Source organism: Centropristis striata, chromosome 12 (genome assembly GCF_030273125.1).
Source record: "Centropristis striata isolate RG_2023a ecotype Rhode Island chromosome 12, C.striata_1.0, whole genome shotgun sequence".
NCBI classification, from domain to species: Eukaryota; Metazoa; Chordata; class Actinopteri; order Perciformes; family Serranidae; genus Centropristis; species Centropristis striata.
The window spans coordinates 35,019,797-35,047,781 of NC_081528.1; the positions used below are offsets into that span (position 1 = coordinate 35,019,797).

The window sequence follows — 27,985 nt, forward strand, 5'->3', positions numbered from 1 at the left end:
TCAAAAGGATGTTACAAAGGATGGCTATTGGCATTGTAATAACACTGTGTAAATGATGTAACTTAAGAGAAATAAATGACTTAGGCAATTTTTTGAACATGCCTTTGTGACTTAAGCAAGATATGGTAACACTTTATTTTGAAGGTGTCTACATAAGAGTCACACAAGCCTGTCAGAAACATGACATGACAAGTATCATGGGCATTAATCTTACTTTAAAGTGTCATTAATGTTCATGATACTTGTCATGTCATGTTTATGACACGCTCATGTCACTCTTATGTAGACACCTTCAAAATAAAGTGTTACCATATCTTGCTTAAGTCACAAAGGCACGTTCAAAAAATTGCCTAAGTCACATTTTATTTTGATTTAGCCATAATAAATCCGCTTAAGTCACACACTTGACATAAGCGGATTTATTATGCCTAAGTCAAAATAAAATGTGACTTAAGCAATTTTTTGAACATGCCTTTGTGACTTAAGCAAGATATGGTAACACTTTATTTTGAAGGTGTCTACATAAGAGTCACACAAGCCTGTCAGAAACATGACATGACAAGTATCATGGGCATTAATCTTACTTTAAAGTGTCATTAATGTTCATGATACTTGTCATGTCATGTTTATGACACGCTCATGTCACTCTTATGTAGACACCTTCAAAATAAAGTGTTACCATATCTTGCTTATGTCACAAAGACATGTTCAAAAAATTGCTTAAGTCACATTTTATTTTGATTTAGCCATAATAAATCCGCTTAAGTCACACACTTGACATAGGCCATTATCTTAAAGGGGTAAAATCACATGATCTGGTCAACTGAGGATGTGGGTGATTTTATGAGGGCGTCATGAGGAGATGATTTAGGCAAAAAACAATTTTGACAAAAAATGACTTGGGCGATTACTTTAACAGTGTGACGAAATGCTGACAGTACAATGATTAACTCTGTAAAAAAAAGGGAGAGATTTAATGCTACACTAGTCCACACCTACTGGTTAGAGATGGTCCCAGTCATATGACTCCTCTCCATTTCCTGGTCCAGTCGGCGTCTCAGCTGCATCCCAAACCCCGCTGACTGAGCCTCCCTGTCGGCTTTAGATCCTCTTCTCTCCGCTGGCTCACACTCCAAACTACTCTGCGATCATGTTTCGATATGCTGCATTTGTTTCCCTCCTCGCAGTTGGAATCGGTATGTATTATCACCTTAATTAGTCCGTAAATAAATCAAATGCTAAAAAAAACTGAGAAAAAAAAAATGTCTTTCTGCGAAGATTAAAGCTAAAGTTATGGGACATCCTGGGCCTGGTTTCTTCTGGGCTGCTTAGGGTATTATTAAAGCATGTGTACAGGGTGTCTGTGATGCTTCATTAAGAATATATAACTGTGCTTTTAGGGTAAATGTACTGAATTGGCGTTAAAACGAAACCCTCAACAAGGAGCAGTCCATCGTGATGTTGTGCTAATGAAGCTAGCTTGAGCGCTAATTGTTACCTACGTCAACAACATCAAACTGGAACACCGCAGTTAAAAACTACATTTCCCTCATAGTTGCTATTGATCTTTTTTTATGTGGATGTATTATAACCAAAATGGTACATTGGTAGTCACTGTAAAGCTCGTTTTAACGTTATAACGTGACTGTAATAATCCCATAATGTGTTGTTCAGTTAGCGTTAGCCAAGTTAGCCGTTAGCTTACCTTGTTAGATAACACTTGTTTTGAAGCTCAAGTTTGAGTTAATGATGAAACATTTGAGTCATGTCACTTCTAAATAACGTGAGACACACACTCCTTTGTTAAGAGAGTGAAAGTGTGTCTTAAACACAGCTTTGACTCTACACAAAACATATTAACTGGCTAAATTAGCATTAGCATTAGCATTAGCAACGTTTTGCAGTTTACAGTAAGTTAGCGCGTGACTCAATTACCGTTAAGCTAACGTTGTGTCATGTAGTTAGCTATGGAGGACTAAACATGACTTAAGTATAAATAAATAAATCAATGCATAAATAAATGTATAAATAAATGCATAAATAAATATGTAAATAAATGCATAAATAAATAAATGCATAAATAAATATGTAAATAAATGCATAAATAAATAAATACGTAAATAAATGCATAAATAAATAAATATAAAGCATTTATACATTTATTTTTGCATGTATTTATTTATTCATTTATTTCAGCATTTATTTATTTATTTATGCATTTATTTACGTATTTATTTATTTATGCATTTATTTATACATTTATTTATGCATTGATTGATTTATTTATTTATACTTAAGTAATTTTTAGTCCTCCATAGTTAGCACACGAGCTAACTAATTTACAGCGGCTTAGTTACAGAAAATTAATATATGTTGACCCCAAAGCAGCCGACCGAAAAGGCACAATGCCATCACTATAAACAAGATCAATTTATATTTAAGATGAGCGTTTGTATAATCCACTGTCATTTCTTTTGTATACAATGCTAGCTTGTGTTACTTATGCTAACACTAGCCTACTTGTTTGGCTGTGGTTCAGCTAGGTTAGCAAACGTTACCTGACGTTGGTTCTGTCACAAATGCTTTATTCTGGTCAGATTATGGTAGTCTATTTCTCTTAAAAGAATCCCTAATAATGTAAGTAACATCACCTCTGACCCTCCCATCCAGTTTATTTCAAGTTTATTTATTTGTATAGCCCTTTACAGTAGCCAGAAGGTACCCAAAGTGCTTCACAGGAAATCCATAAAAACAATACATAACACATGCATAACATATAAGTACAAAATAAAAGTGCTGCAGTGCTGCAAGGTAGTACGAGCCATAGACCATAGCCATACATAGAAAGGAACAAACAAAATAAGTAGACCTAAGAAACAGAGTTGGCAGAATTAAATGCCAACCTAAAAAAGTGGGTCTTCAACTTTGATTTAAAAAGGCTGAGATCAGAAGTGAAACGAATGTCAGGGGGCAGTTTGTTCCACAGCCTTGGAGCAGCGACGGCAAAAGACCGATCGCCCCACTGTTTAAGCCGTGTCCTCGGGACCTCTAAGAGAAGTTGACCCGAAATCCAGCACACCATCTATTCACTCTGTTGCCATCAGAGAAGAGGTATAGAGGCATCACATGTAAAACATCACGCTTTAGGGATAGTACCTATCTTCAAGCTATTCGTCACCTGAACATGCACGAAGCACTTTATGGTCTACCTCATAACCATGGCCTAGCTCTCTTTGCACTTTTTGCACTACTGAACCTGCTGCTACTCTCTGTTACCATGCACTTTCTATGTATATTAGTGTTGTTCTCCCTGTTATTTATGTGCCTTCTTGTCTTGTGTATGTTGTGTTGTCATTGTGATGTGAGTTATGTGAGCATGCCCAAACGCATTCAAATCAACTGTATTTCATTATATTGTTGAAATGGCTATAATAAACTTGAACTAATAACAGATCATTAGAAAGCCTTTATTGACACTTAACCGAAATTATGAGCGCCAACGTTACATCTTCTCAGCGCAAATTAAAGACTCAGGAAAACACCAAAAAACTAAACAACTCCAACACACAAACATGCACAGCCAACATCACATGTTTAGAATAATAATACAAATAAATACACTTTTAAAACTTAAAACTTTTAAAACGGACACATTAAACACTCAAGTATGAATGTAATTATTACACCAGAATAAATATATTTATTGCACTAGTATCACACTATAATAGATGTAAGTATTGCTGTAGTATTAATGTTATTATTACACTGATAAATTTAATTATTGCTCTAGTATTGATGTTATTATTACACTACTACCACACTATAATAGATGTAAGTATTGCTCCAACATTGATGTTATTATTGCACTAGTACCACACTATAATAGATGTAAGTATTGCTCTTGTATTTATGTTATTATTACACTAATAAATGTAAGTATTGCTCTAGTATTGATGTTATTATTGCACTACTACCACACTATAATAGATGTAAGTATTGCTGTAGTATTGATGTTAATCATTACAATAGAATACAATGTAATTATTGCAGTACTATTACACTAAAATAGATGTAAGTATTGCTCTAGTATTAATGTAGATATTGCACTAGAATAAATCTAATTGTTGTGCAAGTGTTTGTGATACAGTGTTGTCAGGTTCTGTGACCTTATGAGGAATTTCAGACATGTTTCAGTTGCAAATGTTTTTTCAAACATTATCACATATTGCTTTTTGATTGGCGTTAACACAAATAGTGCTCCGTTAGACAGGGTAACAACATTTGATAGCTGTGATTTCAATGTGCACAAATCTGTGTGAGAAAAAGACATTGTGTCTTACAGCAAGACCCTCTAGTAAAAATACTGCTTTTATAGCAACATTACTTACATTTGTGTTAGAGTTCATGTCCAGTACGTTATAAGTTTATGGAGATGGTGGCAGGGAGTTGTTGTTGGCTTGATGAAAATGCATACTTGCAAAACTATATAATAAATCTCAATGGACTTTGACCTCTCTTCTGGTAAATTGTATACAGTTTCTCTGAGCCAGCAGAAAGGTACAGGGCTATGATTTAAAGTGTCATAATAAAATATTACTGTAGCGTTTTGTTGTTGTCAGCTTGGCATCATGTGATTCTTCAGAACATAGGAAATAGCTCCTAAAATACACGTACGTGACAGGTAAACAAGACTATTTCCAACCTGTCCACATAATTTCATAATCCAAGTTGTATTTTAGTACGTGGTGCTCCCATGGAGGTTATCTGGTGTCAGCTTGTGGATTGTGGTGCTGTCCCTCTTATTGAAATTGAAAGGCTTCATAGAGTGTCCATGAGTTTCCACTCAACTATAATTATTTTGAATAGAGTAACCTATTGAATTCCAGCTGGACTATTTTAATTTGAAGATAAATAATTAGCGATTTTTCTTTTTCTTTTTCTTTTCAGTGTTCCAGCTGTCACATGGTGTTGAGGTGAATGTCCGAGACAAAGATGAAAACTTATGCCTCTATGCCAAGCTAATGGTTAACTTCTCAGTCTCGTATGAGGCCGCTGACAATAAGGTGAGTGTCTGGTCTTAGTCACAGTCACCTCAAGATGTTCTACTATGACCGACTGTTTTATACTGACATATTTAGTACATCAGGCTACACACCTCTATATTTTACTGCATTTTATCCCTGTTGTAAAGCACTTTGTGATCTATGAAAAGTGCTCTATAAATACATTTTACTTACTTACTTGCTTACTTACTTACTTACTTACTTACTTACAGTATCCTTATGAAGTTACTTTGCAAATATAGTAAAGCAGCTCTGCTGTTATCAGGCCACAACAGCAGACAACTCTTCAAGTATCCTGGAAAAGGAAAACAAGGGAAGACACTACAAAGCACATAGATTCTTGCTATTCAGCATTTTAGTTAGTGAGTTTTCCTGGTGCATATCCTGCAATTGTAATGTCCAGTCTTTTTACTAGTGAAGTTGTTTTGCTAGATAGCAGCTCATAGAAATGTACAACATTTTGAGAAATTTTCAACCTTGGCCGATTAGAAAAAAACTGTTGATTTGATAGATGCTTTAAAAAAAAAACATAATGTTAAATATGTTTACTATCGGATGGACAGTTAAAATACTCGGGTAAACTTCCTCTTAGCTCGATGGCAGGTGATTGTATTCATAACATAAGATTTTTTTTTTCATTTTAAGGTCTGTGACATTTGCTTTTAAACAGTTTACATAGGGCTGAGATATATATAAATGTACATAATCAATTAATCAAATCCAGTAATTATGTTTTACCAAATAATTCAGCTGCCCAGTTCTCTGCATTTCATTACAAAAAAGCCAGTATTCAAGTTCTCCCTCAGTTATTATTTATTATATAAAATATAAAAAGTCTCTTGTTGTTATCATCATCTTAAACTAATTTCTCTCTACTTTTAAAACTGCCCTGCAGTGTTTCTTGCTTCGGTTTATCCTTTGCCAGAATTATCTGAACAGGCTGCATTCAGTTGAACATCTATCGGTCCGTACAGATGAAAAAACAAAACAAACCAAGTTAAATTAAAAACCATAAATAAACAGTCTCAAACTGTGTTCTGCTGCCAATTATGGATGGTGGTATTTTGCTAAAGGACTTAGCATCTGCTTTGAGATACACGCAAGCTCAGCGAAGTGAAGGAGAGACAGACAGACAGCAGAGATTTAGAGAGTCAACAGGTCAGACCCAATACAGCTCACTAGTACATAGTGTTCAGTTAGAAAATGCCTTGATCCTTGTTCCGGATACTGAGTCTTTATGGTCAGATCAGGACATTTTCTAAAAATTGTTTTTTATTACAATGTTAAAAAAAACATCAGCTGAACTGCCTTACAGCAATATTTCTGTCATTTGACAGCTCTTTGCATGTGGAGCGAATCACTGGGACAATGTTTTGCTAGCATGAAGATTGGAGTACATAAAAAGGGTTTACCATGTTGTTATTATGGGAGATTTTGGCAGTTTGACATCAGATTTGTATAGTGATGTTATATGAGGTTACACTACTCTTTTTTTTTTTTAGAGTGCAACAGCTGAGTTTGAACTTCCTGCTGACGTCACCACTGTCGGAAGTACGTGTGAGCTCAACACAAGCTCAACGTTGAAGCTTAATTTTGGAAATGGACACTCCTGGAGTGTGAACTTCACCAACGCTGGGAAAGTGTACCAGGCCGACACCGTCACCTTTTCCTACAACCTCGGCGACAAAACCACCTTCCCTAATGCTGCATCAAATGGTAACTTCTACACCTCACAGTGCAAACACCACATTCAAACATGGAAAGACCTTGTACCTACCTTGATTGTACCTTCGTTTTTGAATGTATTTCTTTTAGAAAGCAAGACTGTGGCAGTGAAGCCCAAGATCACCGATGTTGCGGTGGACACCTGCTACTCATGCCAGAGCAAAGACACGCTGGAGTCTGATCTGGTCAATCAGACGCTGTGGAACGTGCTCATACAGGCTTTTGTCAGCAACAACAGCACAAGTGAAAACTGTAAGTGCTGATTCAACACCAAAGATCCGTCCTCTAATCCAGCTATTCTCAACCTTGGGGTCGGGACCCCAATTGGGGTCGCGAGATGATTTCTGGGGGTCTCCAAATCATTTTGGAAGTCAGCTCTGTCTCCACTGTGTTAAAGTGTTCATGTGTTAATGTGTTTAAGTCTTTTTGGTCACTTAATTTCTTTTTTTTGTCCTTTTGTGTCTTTTTTTGTCATTTTGTGTCTTTTTTTTTTTTTTTATCATTTTGTGGTCAATTTGTGTCTTTTTTGGTAATTTTGTGTCTTTGATTATTTTGTGGTCAATCTGTGTCTTTTTTGGTAATTTTGTTTCCTTTTTTGGTAATTTTGTGTCTTTTTGGGTCATTTTTTGTCTTTTTTGGTTGTTTTGTGTCTTCTTTGATTATTTTGTGGTCAATTTGTGTCTTTTTTGGTCATTTTGTGTCTTTTTTGGTCATTTTGTGTCTTTTTTGATCATTTTGTGGTCAATTTTTTTTGGTCATTTTGTTTCTTTTTTGGGTGATCTGAACTGTGCGTGTGAGATTCTCTTCAGTGAGCGGGGGTCGCGGACAACATGCATGTTAAATTGGGGGTCGCGACTCAAAAAGGTTGAGAACTACTGCTTTAATCTTTCTCTACTGTTTACATTTATCATCTGCTCTCTCTCACAGATACGACTTGTGCTGCTGATACACCCACAACCCCTGTTGCCCCCACCACTCACCCAACCAGCCTCCCCACCACAGCTCCTGTCACAAACGCTACTACTCCCACTGCCCCTCCTACAACCACCCCGACCCCCACCCTTCCCCCACCCACCACTGGGAAGTACAGCTTCAAGCCTGATGAGAACACCACCGCCTGTCTGATGGCCAACTTTGGCCTGCGGATCAGTTATAAGCAAGAAGAGGTATGTTCATAAACACAAAATTATAATGCTGTAATCTTTTTTCCCCAAATGATCTTGGATGGTCCTTTTGCTGATATGACTCCTTTCTCTTTCCTTAATGTCCCAAGATGAACTTTGACCCTAACGGCACTTCAGTCAGTGGATCATGTGGAGTCAACAGCAGCGAGCTGGTGTTGGTGTCCACCCAGCAGATGACCATCAAGCTCACTTTCACCAATGTAAGCCTGAAAAACTTGCCTGGTTATGTTGTCAATGTTGAAAGGACATCTGTGGGATTTTATGATAATTTTAACCAATAGTTTTCTTTTTGGTTTTAAAAAAAATATTTTTGGCACCAAACTTCTCAGTTTTATATCAATCATTTTGGGCTGCAAATAAACTACAGTGATCATTCATGTTTAGGCATGGTCGCTTATTTTCTCCTTCATTTCTTTATAATAGATTTGGTAAGTTTTGCGGTTAGGGTACTACTGAGACTTAAGAGTTACAGAAGCTGGACATATCAACCATTTATCATTATTACTTTTAGCATTCCTACTACTTTTCATGCACTCTTTATCACTTGACTCAGGTCAGTGTAAAATATAGTTGCAGTTGAAAAGTTATTGGTTGTAGTGTGACAGTAAGGCTTTGTTCAGACTGGGAGGAAGTTTTTTGCTGTATCAAGATTGTACAATTTTGCATATGGCATCCCAGCCACATTCAGAGGTGGTTTGATATGTGGAATTAATGTCTTTATTTTGATGAGAAGTAGATTGAGTTCAAAACATGAATAGAATATCTTGTTCTCACTTGAATGTTGGTCAGATAAAATTAGACGTTTGATGACATCACCTAGACGGGATGCAACGAAATATGAAACACTGACACTGTCATCCCTGAAAAGTGAAAAGGAAAATGTTCATATCCTGGAAGCTTGGTGTGTCTAACAAATCTGTTAGAGGGGGATTTTCTTTTTTCATTTGTTCAAAATAAGTTATTTTGATGCATATCTTAGGTAGAATAATTGTTTCTAGTTCAAAGTGTCTCTTATCTGTACAAAGGCTGGAAAAACAAGCCCGTTCTACTTTGGTCCTTGAGTTTTATCTTGGCCTGCAGATAATTTCAAAACCCAGACTCTTATCTTTTTCAATGATTTTAAACTTAGAATAAGGAGTTCAGTCGCTTTGAAAAAACAAACATATTTAAATATTTGCTGCTATACTTGTTAATGCACTCTATTATGTAATCAATTTTTGGCGTACATATTGTTTATGTTGTTTTCCTGTTATGTGTTGAATGCTGCTTTGTGAATTTGCAAAATAGTTTTTTATCTCAATGTGACTTCCTAGTTACATAAAGTTTATATGTCTTTTTCTGTGTCTATTTTCCATCTAACAGGACACAAAGAAATTCCGCCTACATGCGCTAAACATCACCGGAAAGACGAGCGCTGGTAATTAGAAGTATCATATCTACCCACATAGACCCGACACCACACTGAGCAGCCAGCTCATGTTGAGTTTTTCTTTTATGTCTGTGTTTCTTTGAAGGTGTGGCGTTTTCCGAAGCAAACACCAACCTGAGTATGTGGCAGGCGGCTGTCGGCAGCTCCTACATGTGTAACAAGGAGCAGAACTACACCATCACCAACCAGCTCACCATCTACACCTTCGCCCTTCAAGTACAGCCCTTTGGAGTCAAGAAGGGAGCTTTCAGTACAGGTAGGTTATTCTTTAATGTCTCTTGAGATGAACTCTGCTGACTAGACGGTTATAATCGTCTGGCTGATGACGCTACATGATCTTTGTTGTGTTTGAATAAATCAAAGGAATTTCATTGTTAGTTTGAACTAGAAACAGAGTTGGACGTCATCTGAAAATTGGCAGTATTTTAGTTAAAAGGTTCCTTTTTCAGATTACCTGTAGCCTTTATGTCTTATAATATGATCATGAAATGTTTTTGATGCAGTTAATTATCACGAAGGAAACAAAAAAACATCTAGGCGAGTTTAAAAGTGTTTGCATTTAATTTTTCGTCCATGTAACAGTATAATCAGGTGCATCACATAAATTAAATTATAAGTTGCCACACGACACAACAAGACGATCACATTTTACTTTAATTGGAGATACAAAACACCTGCTTTAGTTTATTGATAAAAGATGACATGCAATGACATTATTAAACTTTGAACTACACATTAAAAATGTAGAATTTTTCAGTGATTCTCAGCATTAGTCAGATTTGTCTTTGAGCTAAAATAAGAAGTCACAGACTGCCTGAGTAATAACTAGTGCATTTTTACTTCATATTAACCTAACTTAAAGGAAAATGTTTGATTATGAACCCTTAAAATTTGTGGTTCTTAGGGATTGTGGGAGTTGACACGACCACAATTTTTATTAAGTGCATGCAGACAACAGTAAGATGCATCTGTCTTTAAAGTCAGTCATTGAAAAAATTATTAGACCGCCCTTGTTTTCTTCAATTTCTTGTTAATTTTAATACCTGGTACAACTAAAGGTGCATTTGTTTGGACAAATATAATGATAACAAAAATAGGTCATAAGAGTTTTATTTAAGAGCTGATATCTAGACATTTAACATGGTTTTCTTGATAATGATTTTGGTTATTATCAAGAAAACCATGGAAAATGTCTATATCAGCTCTTAAATTTAACTCTTATGAGCTATTTTTGTTGTTATCATTATATTTGTCCAAACATATGTACCTTTAGTTGTACCGGGCATTAAAACGAACAAGAAATTGAAGAAAACAAGGGCGGTCTAATAATTTTTTCAATGACTGTACTTGTTCTCAGCCTCCGTAAGTTCTCAAACTTTTTTGGTTGCAACCGCCTTAAAATGAAGCAATGTCTGCTTACTGTCCCAAATCATGAGTCATCTGAATATTATTTAGAGAGAGAGGAAAGTGTGCAGTATTCCACGAGAGGAAAAAGTAGAAATGAGAGAGAAAAATAGCAAAAATTTTGACTATTTTCATTGAACTCCTCAAATCTTCTTAATAGGCGGGTCCATTTTTAATCATCCTCCGCTAACATCATCTCCAAGATACACAAATGACCTCCTGCAGTCTTCATTTGTATAAAACAATTTCTACTCTCATCTGTCGCACCAAAGATGTTCATTCAGACGAGCACAGTGTTCTGTGACAGAGAAAGTCAAGTGTTATATTTTGGCACAGCTGCTGTCCTGCTGTGTCGTTAATCAGAAAGTCTCTGTTCCATCTGTTGACTGACTCTCTTTTTATCTGCAGCCCATGAATGTTCATTGGATGACACCAGCATCTTAATCCCAATCATTGTTGGCGCTGCTCTGGCTGGCTTGATTCTCATTGTAGTGATCGCTTACGTGATTGGTCGAAGAAAGACTTATGTTGGATATCAGACCCTTTAAATCCAGTTTCGCAATCAATATCACGGGGTTCCCAAGCCTGGTCCTTCGGTTTCATGTGCAATTGTTTAATTGGCAAACAACTTAAAATCTAATGTGTCTGCTGGGAAAACAGGAGATGTAGTATTGATTTTTTTTTGGTCATTATGAAACATGCATTTTTTAAACTGCAGTTGCATAAATGGTCTTTCATAATATGATGATAATGAGAAAAAAATCCATGTGATGATGGAGAGTTTGGTGTTTTTCCCAAGGACCAAACTTGTCTGCCCCAAATGTTTGTGTTTCTTTTTTGTTGTTTTCTAGATGTCTTGTCTTTCCTTATTTGTTGTGTTTTTTGTTAACGAGCAAGAGCAGAATCCAAACACAACCTTTTATTTTCCTAAACTGACATCATTATCCCATGAAACCTGACATTTAATATACAATATATAGAGTTCAGTGCATTTCTGCATCTACAAAAGCACCTGCACATTCATTTTTAATACATTTTTGGATGTGTGACAATTTAAATGAGTTGCTGGAAGATCCTGCCCTTGCTCTGCAGACATTCCCATTTTGTTTTCTTGTGTCATTATTTAATCTTTGTGCACATTTTAAGTTCATTTTACTTCCTTTATGGTTTGACTTTTCATCCCCCATAACAATTTACATTAAGACATAAAAACCCCGATAATTTTTCAACAGCATTTCTTTGACAAATCAAAGAAAGATTTCTTTCTTTGCTCCCAGAAATGTATTTAACAAGGATGAAGGTCTACTCCATTTGGAAAGTAGTCAAGGGAAATATGCTTTAGCCCGTGTTTGCCCCTGTAGAGCAGGAGAAACATTGGAATTAATTTCCTGATTATGTGGCTCAAATCATATTAAGAAATGTGAAATCAAAGTGTTTGTTGTTTAAAGATTAATAAACCCTTTTTAGAGAGGACATATCGGCACCAAGCAGTCAAAGTCCAAGTGCAATTGATGATCTTAACAATGGCTCCTTTACAGTTGATTGTAAAGAAACTGACGTTGTTATTAATTACACCTGTGCTTTTCCTGCTGTGCCACATCAAAATGTCTTCTGTTTAAAAAGGTTTCTTACATTTGCACATGCTCCTGTCAGAGAATTAATCTAAAAAGGAAGGTCAACTGTTTTTTTTTTGTTCCTCTCAAAACACATTTTGGCATTAGGTCTAGAAAAGGGACAGTTTTGTTGTGGAGATATTCACATTCATGAGGATATCCACATATAAATGCACTAAGACGCTCTTTACATTTTCGCATTATGTTGAGACTGTTGTCACGGGTGTAAGGTGTGTGTTGGGCCTGAGCTCTGGGCTGCAGCTGCACCAGGAGACGTTAAAGCCTCAGAAAAAATTGGCTTTAATCTTAAGTATTTGTCTGTAACAAATAATTACTGAATATGCAACTATGATAAAAAAATATCCTGAGGCTTTTAATAGGGCTGCACAATTTAACAATATCAAAACCGCAATGTGGACTAGTGCAATATCCAAATTGCAGGAAGGCTCAATATTTGTTAAAAGACAAAATATGTGTGAAAATACCATTCTGAATTAAGTGTTGTGTTCTTGCCTACAATACTATTCAACAGACATGCATAGACTTGCAATATCAGCCAAAATATTCACAATAAGATATTTTTCCAAATCATGAAGCCCTAGTTTTGGTTCATGAATAGTTTCGTACAATATTGAGACAGTTTTTTAAGTATACTTATTAGTTTTCTTGCTGAGAGTCAGATAAGAAGATTCCATCTAAATGCTTTGGAAATTTTAACCACATTTAGAGAAAATAAGCTAAATGAAATGCTTGTTTTCACCCAAGACCAATATTGCGATTATTTGAAGTTCACCGAGATAAGCAGTAGGTGGCACCAGTTTTCTACTTGGAAAACCATTGCAGAAGAAGAGGGCACAACAAGATGACATAGTTGAAAGAGCACCAGAAAGACTGAAAACTTTATAGAAATATGGCACTTCCGTTTGTTTTATGATTGTATGTGAGGAGGGTTATATCAGATCTGTGTGGAGATTTTTTGTGTTTTTATTGTTGCTGCAGTATTTTACAATTGCATTTAAAGTATTTATTTAGATGTGATTGTAACGACTGTGAGTGTCAACAGTTTTCATGTTTGAAAAGTGCTTTTACTGTTAATTTTACTGTTAAAAGCTGTACAAAGTTGTTGTTTTTTTTATTTCATGCATTTAAATTCAACATTAAAACAAGTAGATGGCAACACACCTACTTATATTTGAAGCTACATCCTGGAGATACTTAGCTTCTCTTAGCAAAGAGACTGGAAACAGGTTGGCTAGCTAGCTTGAGTCCAGAGGAGACAAATCTGTAAACCATCACGTCTGATGCACACGTAGCATGTCACATCCTTCTCATCTAACTCTCGGCAAGAAAGCAAAAATGAGATTTCTCAAAATATCAAACTGTTCCTCTAAAAGCTCACCTTATCCACTCCATCAGAAACCTTGTGAATGTGGTTTGATCTGTTTTTGCCCAACAATGTTGGCAAAAAGCAAACAGCTCCACGTCTTCAGATTTTGATTTTAAAAAATTGCTAGAAAACCACTGAGGTTTGTGTTATAATCTCATGTCAAATAGACAAAATTGTTTAGCACAAAGTTTTCATGTAGTTGCTCGTAGTAAGAAGCTGAAAGCAGGTTTTCAGGAGCTTTTAAGTCAGGGAGTTAGTGATACAGTATCAGGGACGGAGGCGAGGCCTGTTATATTAGAAAGCTGGTGTTACACATGGTAGTAAATGTGTATTGTTGCTTCATTCTTGCAGAGTGCTGTACACTGTTTGCCTTGTTCCAACTCCACAAAACTGGAGCAAAGCAGGCCGTACACTGCACTGAATATGGGTAGAAATGGTTGCATTGTTGCCTATGAAGTTAGCTTTGGCAGGACAGGTCATTGTACATGTGTTTGTGTGTACATGAATCGCTGCAAATCAAATATGAGCTTTGATTTATGCTTGTGATTGTGATCTTTGTGTATTTCAGCTTTGTACAAATTTGCCTTAATCATGAAGGTGGTTTTGCAGCAGTGCTATAAATGTTTGTTAATCTCTCTCCATAAATCATCTCACAGGTTTATCATCATGAAAACTGTGCCTTTCTTAAAGATGCATTCTGTTCATTTAATAACTCGCTAATACTGTTAACAAACCTTTCAGTGGTTGATTTCCCTTGTCGTTAAGAACATTGCACACTCGTGTTCAGAAAAGGGAACTTTTGCTGCAAAACCACCTTGTTACAGATCAGTTCATGTGTGTTGTATCAGTAAAAAAAATGACTGCAGATTTCATCTCCATTCACTCACACTGTTAGCTGTAATACATTGGATTTCAAATTGTGTGTCAGACTGAAGTGGAGCTTTTTAGTCTTTTAAGATTTATGGAAATAAAATGCATTGCTGCCCTGGACACCTGAGTAAATGTTTGTTCCTTTTGTTAAACTTTAAATACTTGGGAGTAGAGCTGGACGATAAATTGATTTATTCAATTCATTTGAATTTATTTGGTTTAGGATTTAAATAATAAAAAACAGTTTTTAATTGTTGTTATTTTCATAATTAAATGTATTATTGTTTATAATTTAGTTTTGTTTGCATTTGGTGATTCTTTTTCACGTTAACAAACAATATTAATTATTCCTTTTCTTTATTATTATTTTTTATTATCATTTCTTTATTTTAAGGGGGAAAAGTAGTTCAAAATAATGTGAGATTTTATTCTGAGGCCTTATTGCCCAGCTCTACTCAGGAGCTTCTTAAAGAAAGTTAGCAGCTTGTGTCTTTCATTTAGCCATAGTGCCTTTAACCATTAATATTTCTCTACTTTTAATTCTTCTGTTGGGCCGATAAGACATTCACCTCTCTGCTCTCTTCACTCCCGTCTAGCTGAGGATTGCCAGCCTGAAGCGGAGAGCTTCCTTGTTCCCATAGCTGTCGGCGTTGCCCTGCTTGTTCTCATTCTAATCGTTCTGCTGGCCTATTTCATCGGGAGAAAGAGAAACATGGCCACCGGCTATGAGTCTTTCTAGTTAAACTTTTCCTCACTCCGATCTTAACTCTCATCAGTCAATGAATCGCTGCTTTGACTAATTGTGAAAAAATTACCAACATGTGTTGTATTTAAGTTTCCATGTGGTGTTGTTGACTGTTTTCATAAAGGAATATTCTGCGCTTTGGGAAATGTGCAGCGAGTTAGATGGGAGGGTAAATATGCGAAAGACGATTAGCTCAAAGACGTGAAACGGAAAACTGGTAGTCTGACAAACAAAAATCAGCTCTAAAAACTCATTGATCCCCATGTTGTATCTCATTTGTTTCATCAGTATAAAAAGTAGTGTGAAAATGCAATGTGTGCAGTTTTACAGGACTGTTTTGTGGTCCGGTGCAATGACTCTCACGATGAAGTGATACTTTAATCCAAGATAGCGCCCCATTCATTCCAATACTCGCTGGCTGCAAGTGTTGAATGGCAGTAAATAGCTTGATGAAAGTGCTCTTATTATTATTATTATTATTGGACTTAATGGATCAAAGTCTGATTAAAAATAGAATACTTCGTGGTAAATTCATTGAACTAAGGCATAGGAGCAGTATCTAAAGGTAAATGCTAGAGTTGAGGGTCCAGAAGGATGAATGGGGGCAGATTAGGCAAACTTCACTACAAACCATACATCCTAGCATCAAGCATCTCAAACCGATTGGCTTTCATTTTGATGACGATTTAGCTTCTGCAGGCAACTGCAAAAATGTCCAGCGGACATCCGGATAACGGATACCTGTGCCAAGACTTCCTCCCCCATGTGCCGTTTATTGTTTACAGTCTGATTAGCAACTTCAGACGCGAGAATAGAGTTGGAGTTGAGAGATGACGTCTACAACTGTGTTTTTTCCTACATATGAATGCAGATACATAAGTTGTCTTCAGATGGTAGCAGATGTGTTCTGCGGTTGCATTTACGCCTCTTTTTTTCCCTTCACATAAACCGTTAACCTGCATGCATCTAAAGCCTGCTCAAACATGATCAGTCACGGCTGATTTGTCAATGCTACTCAGGCTACAAATAGAAGCCGGAGTGCTTTGTCCTGCAGCCGAACGACTGTGTACAGAGATTAACATGAGACTTTCTGCAAGACAGCGTTTTTGCACATTTCCCAAAATGTTGGACTATTCCTTTAAGAATTTCCTCCACTCATCCTGCCTGACATTAATGTTTATATAGACTAATAAATAATAACTACTTGGGTGATTTCCTTTTTGTGCCTTTCGAATAGCTGTCTAACTCTGTTCCTCTAATTTACGTTTACGTCCCTTTTTGTAGGTTCTGATTTTGTTTCTTGCTGCTCTGCTTCTTCCCTCTAACCCCTTGTTGACTGTATATATCCTAAATCCCTCTGAGTGTTTTTCTGCTGACTAAAAACCACTAAACTGCTGTCTGTTTGTCTCTTTCTTTCCGTCTGTCTCTTTCTTTCTGTCTGTCTGTCTGTCAGCTGAGGAATGCTTCCTGGACTCTGATTTGAGCTTTTTGGTGCCCATTGCAGTGGGCGTGGCGCTCAGCTTCCTAATCATCCTTGTGCTTATCTCTTACCTGATTGGCCGGAGGAAGAGTCGTACTGGCTACCAGTCTGTATAATCCAACCCAGCTGCTTCTGCCTCTCCCTCACAGCTCTTAAAAACACCTCCCCTGCCCGTCAGTGCATTGAAAGCATCCCAAATTTCCCGCTCATTTCCGTTCGCCTAAAAAAAAATAACCTTTAGCTTATTTCTCGTACACAGTTTGAAATTTATCCCAGCAACCAGCCCTCCCAAATGGTTTCCTTTTGTATTTGCTTTGATGCCAATGACTGAATCAAGTACCAAAACATTTATGATCAATATTGCATCGTTTGATTGTAGATTGCATGTTTTGAAAATTAAATTTATGGCTGTGAGTAGCCGTCCACCTTCTTCCCCAGAAAGACGTCCCTTCCTCCTCCTCCCGCCCAAGAGAGGCTTTTTCCCTCTCGGTTTCTGTGCTGTATAATAGTATATGTGTAAATTACTCTCTTGTATAGAATGAATGACATTGATTTTTGATGACGTGAATGTAACGAGCAAGCTCAACTGTTGTCATTCACCTCCCAGACGCCACAGTTCTCGCATTAATTTTACCTCCATGTAACATAAATTAAATGAAACACTACCTGTTGCACATTTAGTCACTTAATTGTAGTTTGATGAAAGGGACACTAACTAAGACACTTTACCAGCATTGGGACCAGTTTGATTTTTGTGTGATGTTTTATGTTTCTGTCACTCATGTTAAGAAGATTCATTTTCTTGAAATGTACACTTAAAAGATTTACATTTGAGTGTTTTATGAATTAATTATAGTATTGTTCCCTGATAATCCTGGTATTTCAAATGGATATTTTGGCCAACTGGTTTAAATGTAAACCTGTTGGGTGAATGTATGTTCATTTCTCCCTCCACGTGAGAGTACAGTAACGTTAACAGCATGAGCAGGTCGGCTGCAGACCTTGATTAATATTTAAGTCACACCCTCAGTTCTGTACATTCGATCGCTCCCCCTCCCCTCCGACAGTTTCGTGCCTTTCTGTTGTGCACCTCTGAGTTGCTTGCTTGAAGCTTGTCTCCATCTGATGAAGAATGTGATATGATGAGCTTGTTTAACACAAGTGGGGAACAAATTAAATAAAGTTTCGTTCTTGTTTTGTATCACTGTCATTCTTTGAACGCATCAGAACAGGAAGTTTGTCCTTCAGGGCAAAGTCACAGATGATGTCACACATAAGGTTTCTACAGAGACAAAACTAAGCTCAAAGTAAGTTGCTCAAGTTGTTGCCATCTTGGCAGTGACTGACTCCTTCTAAATCCATCTAATCCAAAAAACAGGCAAAGAGGCGGGCTCAGCAGCCTGTCACTCAAAGCAGCCATGCGCTTAATAATTAATGCATAACTTTAAGCCTTAAATGGGCGATGAAGACCATGCTCTAAACATGTTAATTTTTTCTTTAGAGTTGTACAATTTAACATGGGGGTCTATGGGGATTGACTCACTTTTGGTGCCTCAAGTGGTTGAATGAGGAACTGCAGTTTTTTGGGAATTGTCCATCAGCTTCAGGAGGTCGCTGCTCGGGTCAGACGTGCAAGAAATTAAAAGTTTAAGTTCGCTTTAATGAGCAATAAAAATAAAATCAGTTGGTAGAGTGGGTTGCCCCCCAACCGAAGGGTTGGTGGTTCGATCCCTGTTGTCGCAGCCTACATGTTGAAGTATCCTTGAGCAAGATACTGAACCCCAAATTGCTCCCAATGCTGTGTTCATTGGTGTGTGAATGAATTCCCAATGGTGGCAGGTGGCACCGTTTAGGGTAGCCTCTGCCACCAGTATGAATGTGTGTGTGAAAGGGTGAATGAGTGCAGTCTGTAATGTAAATCGCTTTGATAAATTACCATTACCATTGCTCATATTTAGGATGAACATGATTATCGCTGGTCTCAATGGGCGCCCTCTGGTGCCTGTGTCCCAGAAAGATTTCCCCTTTTTACCCTCTGAATAACCCTGAGTCTTGTGACAGAAGTGAATTCAAAGGTTAATGGCTGTAAACTAAACATTCACACTGCTGAGTGAGCTGCTGATTGATCAAAATTTCCATTTGACTTTGATAAACAGGATGCTTTTTATAATCAGAGGCATGACTCTGTAGCTGTAAACTAGCGTCCAGGACGGTTTACACAAAGGTCACACCAGCTGAGCAGACTTAACTTGTTACCGAGATAAAACGTTTGTTGGCTTTACTTTCTCAATCAACACCATGGTGCCTAACAGCAGCTAGCATCATTATTAACCTTTTTTTTTGCAACAAAATAGGTTATATTTCATGTCTTTGTTAGCCCAAAATGAGTCTGTCAGACCTCTAATAAACAAACCTTTATAAAACTTTAGTAACAGAAATTTAGGTAACGCTTTATAATAAGGTCCTTAATAACCATTAATTAACAAGTAATAAGGCATTGTTCTCGCTTTAGATCCGGTAGTTGCAAAAAGCATAGTTAACTTATAGTTAACTTATAATAGATGAGCAATAAAGTATATTTTAATATCAATAAGCAATCAAAATAAGATTAATAAAGGCATGGCAAAGACATAATGGCTGGGTCATGGATGTTTGTAATGCCATTATTAACACTTATATAAGCTTATAAACACACAATAATGTTAATAAGCATCTTGTAAGGACTTACAAGGGCCTTATTACTTGTTAATTAATGGTTATTACAAGGACCTTAATATAAAGCGTTACCGAAATGTAATATTTAGGAGTGATGTGTGAAACCTACAGTCAACACCGATTATACTGTCAAATATAGACGATATGCAAATCAATTTTATTTAACTATATTTTACATCTGTTATGCAACAAAAGTAATGATGTTTTTTGTTTGTTTCTGACTTCTGATTTCTCATCAGTTGAAAATGATCATAAAATGTGTCCTATCTATTCTTAAACACTTAATTTTTTGTAATCTGTTTCAAATATTGTTGTTTGTTTCATTCAAGTATTCCTTGTTTTTTGTACATATTTATACCTTGAGATGAGAGCTAATGTTCATATCTTGCTTGATATCAAATCTTAAAACTTTTCTAAATCATTAAAAATATATAAAATAGTAAAGATATTAATCTTCAAATGTATCTTCCTTTAAATATATATATATTTAAATATATATATATATATGTATATATATATATACTATGTGTTGAGCTTTACTGAAAATGAAATTGTGTTGAAATGATTGTGTTGAAAACTTTTTTTAAAGTCACATGTGGAAGAAAACTTAGAGTACATACCAGAACATTGTATTTATTATAAGAACTATAATAGGAATAAATACAACATTTATACCATGTTTAGTAGCACAGTTCAGACAGGATTAATACTATCACAATATAATAGTTATATATTTTTAAATGGTACAGACCTTTCACAAACTATTTCACAGTACAGTATGTCTCTTTATTGATCAGTCTTGTGTAGTATTTCATTTTCAAAAGCAAATGTTTTTACAAAAGAAGGCAAGAAGTGGCTTGTGATGCTTTATCATAAATGTATAATACTGCTCTATTCAACAAAAATATAGTAATAGTGTATTTGCAGTCATTATGTCTTTTTTTTTTACTGTCTAAGTACAGTACAAGTCCTGCTTTCAGTGTTTGCATTATAGTTCTTTGAATTCTTACAATATACATGTTTGAAAAATATAACTCAAAACAAATTAGTACACTTTGTCACACAAAACTGTGCACACGACACCATAATCTAACCTGATACAACAATATTTCTAATTGCCTAGTAATGTTTTAAGTCATAATTGGATTTGCATAGCCAGAAATAGCTAACTATTGGGCAGAATGTAATTTAGTTTGATTAATCTTGCTAATCATTACAAAATGTCAGGAATTGTAACTCTCTACGCACTTGTCCTGTGCTCAGCACTGTTTGTTGTGGGTGCAGGTGCAAGAAGCACGCTCACAGTACAAAGATACAACACAAACACAAGAGTCAATATCTACTTCTTGAGGAATTTGTTTCACAGCAGAAGATGTGGATATTTAAGTGAAAGATGAGGAGAGGGGAATTACATATTTCATGGAAAATAATGGTTCAAACATTTTTTTTTTCCTGCCTCATTTTTTAAGGGGAGCTTCCTGCTGGCAGCCTTACGCTCCGACATCCAGGGAGAAGGTCACACTGCCCAGGTAGCGGTCAGTCGGTGAATCACTGACGATGCCCTTTCCATTCAGTTTGCATTGTATTTGGATGTGAGTGTCGTACTGCACTGCAAAACGCACAGCCACCACTGGTGAAGAGTAGTTTACCTGAGACAGAGCAGACACAACAGGTCAGGACATGACCGACAAGAATATCAAAGTAAAACCCACCTCGTTTCTCTTGCCTACAATTAAAGTTTTTTGTTTTGTTTTGTTTTTGTTTTTTTTCCTCCGGCAAGTTCTAGGGAATAGTGTCCCCTAGTAATCCCACAGTGCTTCTGAAATTATCCCATCTTCTTTTAATTTATTTTAAATTAAATTTTTGCTTTTTTACCTTTGTCAATTCTGTATTTTATTGCACTTTTTGCACTTTTATGTGAAGCACTTTGGTGCGCCTCAGCCGTCTGTAAATGCGCTATATAAATAAATTTGACTTGACTTGAAGTATTTATATTCGGGTTTGTCAGAGGCTGAGATTGTGGCTCTCCCCTTCGACAAAGCCTAGAGAAAGTCCTTCCATTGCTCAGTTTACCACAGGATGTTATTTAATCTGATGGACCCTTAACAATTTAGTCAAGATAGATATTGGCCATTGACATAACTTAAGACTCCATAATGTGCATAAAAAATAATAAATTAAGTAATGAATTAGTTCTCCCAAACCGTCTAAGAATTATCTTTTTTGTGATGAGGATTAAATTAATCTCAACTGAAAAAACAAAAAAAGTTCTCTTCAACCCTATTTTGGTTCTGTAATTTTGTTTCACCAGAAAAGAAAAAAAATCATCTATCTCTGTCGCTGTATTTGGACAGAAAATATGATGTATGTTTTATAACAGAAGTCACTTAAATTTGGGTAAATGTTTTATTTTCTAACTTAAAATGAATTGGCAACGCAACTGTTGTACCGTCAGAGCGTCAAATTGAATTGATATTTGTGCTTTCCCATATAATGTGTTAGGATTTGGGTACAGCAACAAACACTAATTGACTATAAAGATTAGTAGAGTTAATATTCAATCATTCAATAATAGGGAGACAGAACTCAAACAAAGTTGACAAATAAAATATACCTGTGTCGCAAAATCATACAGGCAAACTGACCGTTTTGTAAGATTTTGGAAGACAAAGAAACAATCAGGGATACGTCATATAAAATTATAGACAGATGTTGAGTTACACGTGAAAGAAAAGTCATGTGTAAGACACTCTGACCACACAGAGCAAAGATACGAAGGGCCTCAAATCCAGATGTGACCTTTAGCCTCCTGTAACCCCATGACTATAACAGTATCCGCAGTGGAGGACACAGGAAATGGGCCTTTCTATTATTTCTCCTGTCCTGGCTGCCCCCATGGGGAACACCCGCCTCCCACTTTGAAAAACTTCTGCTCCACTTGTTACTCACATGTCTGAGCTTCCCATAGTACGGATAGTACTTCAGGTCAAAAATGCTTTTAGGAAAAAACTGAACTTCTTCCAAAGCTTCTGGAGGTCCTTTCTGAAAGAGGAAAAAGTTTTGTTTTCTTGACATGTAACTTATCGCTGAGATACATTTATTATGTATTTGTGTGTCGATGGTTACTGTACCTTTACTCCACATGTCACATTTACTGGTTTGCCCTGGCCGGGTAAGTAACCAAGAATCTATTGAAAAGTAAGAATAGTAAGCACACAAATACATGCATAGGATACAATTCTGCATTCACATCATTAAAATAAATCAAGCATAATGTTGTGTGTCACTGGTATTGTGTCCCATTATTTGGACAAACTCGAAACTTTGAGACTTTTGGATTGTATTAACCTGAACTGAAGAAAGAAAAAACTTCTTTTTAACCCCATTTTGGTTCTGTAATTTTGTTTGACCTGTTATAAAAATAATAATAATCTGTATCTGTATTTAGATTTAACCAGATATGTGTTTTTTACAGGAAGTCTCGTCAAATTGGGCGAATGTTGCTTTATTTTCTAACCTAAAATTAATTGGCAATGCAACTGCCTTCAGAGCATCAAGTTGAATTATTAATTGGCTAGTGATTATTTATATAATGACTTTTTTCCCCTGAATAATCAGGAGCAACTTCAGTTAGAGGAAATATTTGTTTCCATCGCATTATGTAAAATGTAAAAGATGTAAAGAAGCTCTAAGGTGCTGGAAAAACTTTAACGTGCACCTTGAAAATGCTTGAAAAGTGCTTGAATTTGACTGTGGAAAAGGTGCAGGAACTCTGTGCATAAGTAGCCATTTAAACTGTTAAGTGCAGTGCAGAAGTGGCTTCATGTGTCTTCATTCTGTCCTTGAATCGGCCACAAGATGTCACTCACTGAGAACACTGTGAGCTTCAGCTACACACTGTGTTCCTGCTGTTTTATGTTCCCTCTTTTGCTTGTTCTCTTTAAACTGTGCTGTTTTACAGGTTTTGGTGACTAATACTCGTCTTACCCGGTTCATTCGAAGGAGGATGCATGGCTTTCCCTTAGAATAGCCGTAGCTGGGGTCCTGCTGCCCCGAACAGTCCCCCAACCAGGACCTCTTAAACTGACACGATTTCCGCTCGGCGCTCTCCTCCAAGTCTTCCTGCATGAAGTATCTGTCCTGTGTACAGGGGATATTCTTCCTGTTCTGAGTGACATCGTTATACGCTGAAAATGGAGGGCAGGGAGAAAGAAGCAGAGAGGGAGAATGAGAGAGGAGGGCATAAATAAATCCCTGCTACAGCAATGCCCTGCCAGACTCAGGCCTCTGATTAAGGAAGCTTGACAAAAGCAGGGTGAGAAAAAAACCCCGAATTGAATGGCTGCACTCTGCCCACAAAGAGGCTTCCCTTCCCAGCATGCCCTGCAAGAACCAAATGGAAAAAGGGGACAAAGGTAGCGAAGATGAGGATTAACTCATTGCATGCCCGCTTACTTTTAAACAAACTCAACAACCTCATCTGACCCCCCAGACTTTAACATCACCTCCCAAAATCACTGACGACTCACGTTTAAGGTACTCCTCCATGGACCTCGTGTACTTCTTCCAGGATTTGCGATCAGAGGCGTTGAAGTTGATCTCGTGGCCTTCTAGGTGCGGGGCCATCGTCATACCTGCCAGTGGAGACCAAGAGACAGTCAACTGTGCTGAGACTCAAGTAGAAGCAACAGACTGAAGGACAGTTGAGCAGAGAGACGAGAGGAAAGAGACAGTGGAGGGGGCTTTGAGTTTGGGGTTATATTTACCTGGTGGCATCACTCTATCATTAAAGGTCGGATGGTAGGGACTAATAGACCACAGGAGGCAAAACATACAGCCGCCAAACATGGCTGCAAGAAACGTATAAAGTGCAGCATAGAAGAGGAGGATGAGGCCTGAAAGAGGAGCACAAAAAAAGGAGTTATTAGCGTAAATATTTCTGATGCAGCATTTACACAAAAGTGTCTTATATAACAGACATTTCACCACGAATGATATCTTTGATCTGAGTGGAGAAAAACAATGAACCATTAAGAGTTTCCTTTTTTTTTTCCTCAGACTTTGTGGTCTGTCTGGACTCCAGCTACTGTCCTTGATCAGGACACTCACTAATTTGTTTACTCATACAAAAGCACTGTCTCCTCTCATGTTGGACTTAAATAACTTATAATGTTGGTGTAAAATCCACTGCTGGTGTGAGAACACTGTGACAAAGAAACTATCATTCTTCTGCAATTTTCAATTAGAAGTCCATTAGCAACTAATCAAGCCAAACGTGCCCTAAATTAAATGGCTTTTGCTGTGCGGGCAATTTCACAGGGGACTAGCTGCAGCCAGCCTTGCGTCCCCGGAGCCACAAAGGCCTTTCTGTTTGAGCTCAGTGAGAATTCTCCCAGCTGTCCTTTCACTCAGGAACACAGTGAACCTCCGGTTGCCATCGTAGTGAAGGTCTTTTGCAGCCATAGAGGCCCGGCCAGCTCCAAGGAGCCCCAATCACCCCACTCTGGTATTGTGTCCCCTGTTACACACTCGTCTCACAGGACACACAGCACAGACTTCAACTCAGGGCCTTTCTTCGTCAGACACATGGGCCCCACTCCTCCACAAGTGTGCACACACTGGTTTTGTAGCTGGAATGAGCTCTTAGCCCTGCCTGGGATCCAGCATTTCATCTTATGCAAGAAACACACACTTTCCTTGGATATTCTCTCTACAACACTCAGTTGGATCATGTTTGCCATTGTGTACAGTGGAGCTGAGGGAGGGGGCTCAACAGCGTCACATGGCAGCTACCCTGGAATAACAAGAGGCTGCTCCATCATCATTGACTCAACAAACTCTTCTAGTCTGTCGCTTCTGCCAACTAAAGTTCGCCTGCACCAAAAACTCAATTTGGCGGTGAGCTCTGTGGTAAAAAAAAAAAAGAGAAGAAGAAGAAGAGACTTCTCTACGTGTTTAACTGCAACTGAGGGGCCGTACGCATGTTAAGTTCAGCAATGAGGTCGCCAAGGCTTTGGGAAAGAGGCTGTGGAGAGCATGGTAAGATGTAGAGGAATGTGATTCCCGGCCAATGCGAGGCCCGGGACAGCGAGCTCCCGCTGGGGAAACGTCCCCAGGCAGTCTGTTTTTGTCGGGCCACTCGGAATTGTCCATGCACCTATGTAAACATTGAGCATAAGGACACACACACACTCACAGCACAGTGGGCTTGAGTCACTGGACTGGAGAGACATTTCTAACCCCTTGAGTGCATCTTTGAAAGACATTTAAACACCGTGTCTGCTCTTCTTTAAGACAATTCAAACTGATTAAACATTAAATCTGAACACATTAAGTAAAAAATACTTTTGCATCAATCCAAAAGTCCCCCCGCACACCCCAACAAGGTAAAAACACATGATTATCTTTAACTCACTCCAGCTCTTCCCAGAGCGTCCCATGAATTCGTTGGTCTCTGCATTCCACAAGTACGTCTTAATGTCGTCTATTTTCTGGTGGAGTGTCCTCTTGGGTAACGGCCTGCGCTTCCATCTCTCGAAGTTCAGGTCTTCCTGCTCTAGAGGCTGGTGCTCGGCCAACTCCTCCTGCTCTTCCTCCAGCTCTTGGCCATGTTTGAGTATCACTTTGTGAGGCTGGTGGAAAGAAGAAGGAGAGAAAAAGCCCTCACCACACATATTCTCAACTGCTAAAGCTCTGCAGTCACCTATTTTCTTTTCAAAACACTGCAGGAAAAAAATGGCATGCCTTCTGATCCGAGTATGACCGACGATATAAACTGCCAGAGAGTGCACTGCATATTAATGAACATCGCACTGATGGTCCTGTCCCCTGTTTCTGCAAATTATAAACCCGCTGGTGACCTTTCTGGCACTCATTGGGAGAGCTGACCTCCTCTGAGTGGACCCTCCTGCTTGGAGCAGCAGCTGCAGACAGCAGAGCTGGAGGGTCACTCTGACAGCCAGATGTTACTCACTGACTCTCAGCATCCACAGGCCAGGACACACAGATCCCAGAGGAACCACAGGACGCTTCAGAGTGTCACTGAAAAGTCACTTCACATGTGAGAATTTATCTTTTTTAAAGAATCTACCCTTAAATGTTTTAAATTCTCTTATGCTTTGAGTCTTGTGCCAATAAAACCACTTGATCATTGAGTTAATTAATAATAATAATGATAATTACTGTGTTGTTAATTTAAAAAAACAACTTCAGTGCAAGTGGGGAAATATACCATAATTTATGCATCTGCTTTAGTGAATACAGTGATAATAAAGATATTTAATATCAGCACTTACAACGCTTGGTGGATGATTTTTAAGGAGCTTCTCCTCAGCTCCTCCCTCTGTGGAACTGGGCTCCATGTTCTTCACAGGAGGAAAAGGTACTTGTTAAACCAATCACATCTACCCTGCCATTGACTGAAAGCGACACACCTTTTCATCTGCAAACTTTTCAACAACATTTGCAAAAAAAAAAAAAAAATTCACAGCAATACCAAGCCATCTGAATTACACAATCTGCAATTAGACACAAGAAATAATTAATTTAGTTGTAACAAATAAAGTTTCAATGAAAAGCTGGACATACCTGAAGTTTTCTTCGCAATTAAAACGCGTCTTAATGTGTCGAAAGCCCTCTTGACCCCCAGAGGAAAAAAAAATAACGTTTGTCAAAAAGTGTTTGGGGATTTCATTAAAAAAGTTTTAGGCACGCACAGGGGACCGGGTGTGGAGAACCTCCTGCAACTAAGCGCGCAACATAGTGAATGAACGCTGGACAGAGAAAACTGGGGGTGGGATACAAAGTGCTTTTTTTTGGTCCCAGAGACGTTTTGGCAGCGGCCTGGGCCACAGCACTGCATTCAGTACACGCACTCCATCAGCCATTGTCTCCTAAGCTGGGCTAAGACTGAAGCAAAGCCTGAATACAATATTTATAGCTTATTCCAACACAAGACACTGTTGTCAATCACTGCCCGGCTGCATACTGTACGTGCACAGAGACAATCAGCCAGTTAGAGTGCAAAAAAGAAAAGAAAAGAATAAGGTATTATTAGAAATATTATTGTTTGGGCATTTATTAAACACGAAACACAATAATAATATATGAAATATCAGTCAGTGAGTATTGTCTTTGCACATGCATGCGCACTGATCCAGCTGTCACCTCCAGCAGCAGCTCCATACACTCCTGCAGCAACTGCTTACCATAAGCTCCCTGGAGAGCTTCAACTTCTCCTCATCCCTGATCCTATCTGCACGCCGGTCACGTAACGCTCTGTTACCCCATGTAAAAAGTGGGAGAGGGGGAACTTTTTTTCCTTCTTCTTTTACATGAAAAGAGAAATTGCGTCATGGAAAAAAATCTGTT

General features: G+C 37.7%; 2 protein-coding genes across 4 annotated transcripts; one reads left to right on the forward strand and one right to left on the reverse strand.

Annotated features, from left to right (window-relative positions):
• The first annotated feature begins 1,015 nt into the window (after positions 1-1,015).
• Positions 1,016-18,094, forward strand: lamp2 (lysosomal-associated membrane protein 2). 3 transcript variants are annotated; one of them, XM_059345842.1, is made up of 9 exons: positions 1,016-1,196; positions 4,948-5,063; positions 6,566-6,779; positions 6,879-7,040; positions 7,716-7,954; positions 8,062-8,172; positions 9,335-9,389; positions 9,487-9,657; positions 16,874-18,094. In XM_059345842.1, the coding sequence occupies exons 1-9, from the start codon at positions 1,151-1,153 to the stop codon at positions 17,014-17,016; spliced, it is 1,257 nt and encodes a 418-aa protein (XP_059201825.1). In that variant the 5' UTR covers positions 1,016-1,150; the 3' UTR covers positions 17,017-18,094. The 3 variants fall into 3 exon arrangements, with proteins under 3 accessions (XP_059201825.1, XP_059201824.1, XP_059201826.1); XM_059345841.1 differs by having other exon boundaries at positions 15,272-16,923; XM_059345843.1 differs by lacking the exon at positions 16,874-18,094 and adding an exon at positions 11,214-14,795.
• A 2,138-nt stretch (positions 18,095-20,232) lies between these two features.
• On the reverse strand, positions 20,233-27,363 carry atp1b4 (ATPase Na+/K+ transporting subunit beta 4). The gene is made up of 9 exons (XM_059346863.1): positions 27,203-27,363; positions 26,911-26,979; positions 26,031-26,247; positions 24,382-24,510; positions 24,145-24,249; positions 23,603-23,802; positions 22,747-22,803; positions 22,565-22,657; positions 20,233-21,264 (listed from the first exon to the last, which is right to left on the reverse strand). Exons 2-9 carry the CDS (start codon positions 26,974-26,976, stop codon positions 21,106-21,108), a joined length of 1,026 nt encoding a protein of 341 aa, XP_059202846.1. The 5' UTR covers positions 26,977-26,979; positions 27,203-27,363; the 3' UTR covers positions 20,233-21,105.
• Between the last annotated feature and the right edge of the window lie 622 nt (positions 27,364-27,985).

Bases quoted from the DNA above. Each gene is read 5' to 3' on its own strand.
- atp1b4 (XM_059346863.1), bottom strand. From the start codon at position 26,976: ATGGAGCCCAGTTCCACAGAGGGAGGAGCTGAGGAGAAGCTCCTTAAA. The intron at 24,511-26,030 runs GTGAGTTAAAGA...CTCCTCTTTCAG, and splicing joins ACGCTCTGGGAAGAGCTGGA to GCCTCATCCTCCTCTTCTAT. The intron at 24,250-24,381 runs GTAAATATAACC...CTCCACTGGCAG, and splicing joins TGATAGAGTGATGCCACCAG to GTATGACGATGGCCCCGCAC.
- lamp2 (XM_059345842.1), top strand. From the start codon at position 1,151: ATGTTTCGATATGCTGCATTTGTTTCCCTCCTCGCAGTTGGAATCG. The intron at 5,064-6,565 runs GTGAGTGTCTGG...TTTTTTTTTTAG, and splicing joins ATGAGGCCGCTGACAATAAG to AGTGCAACAGCTGAGTTTGA. The intron at 8,173-9,334 runs GTAAGCCTGAAA...TCCATCTAACAG, and splicing joins TCAAGCTCACTTTCACCAAT to GACACAAAGAAATTCCGCCT.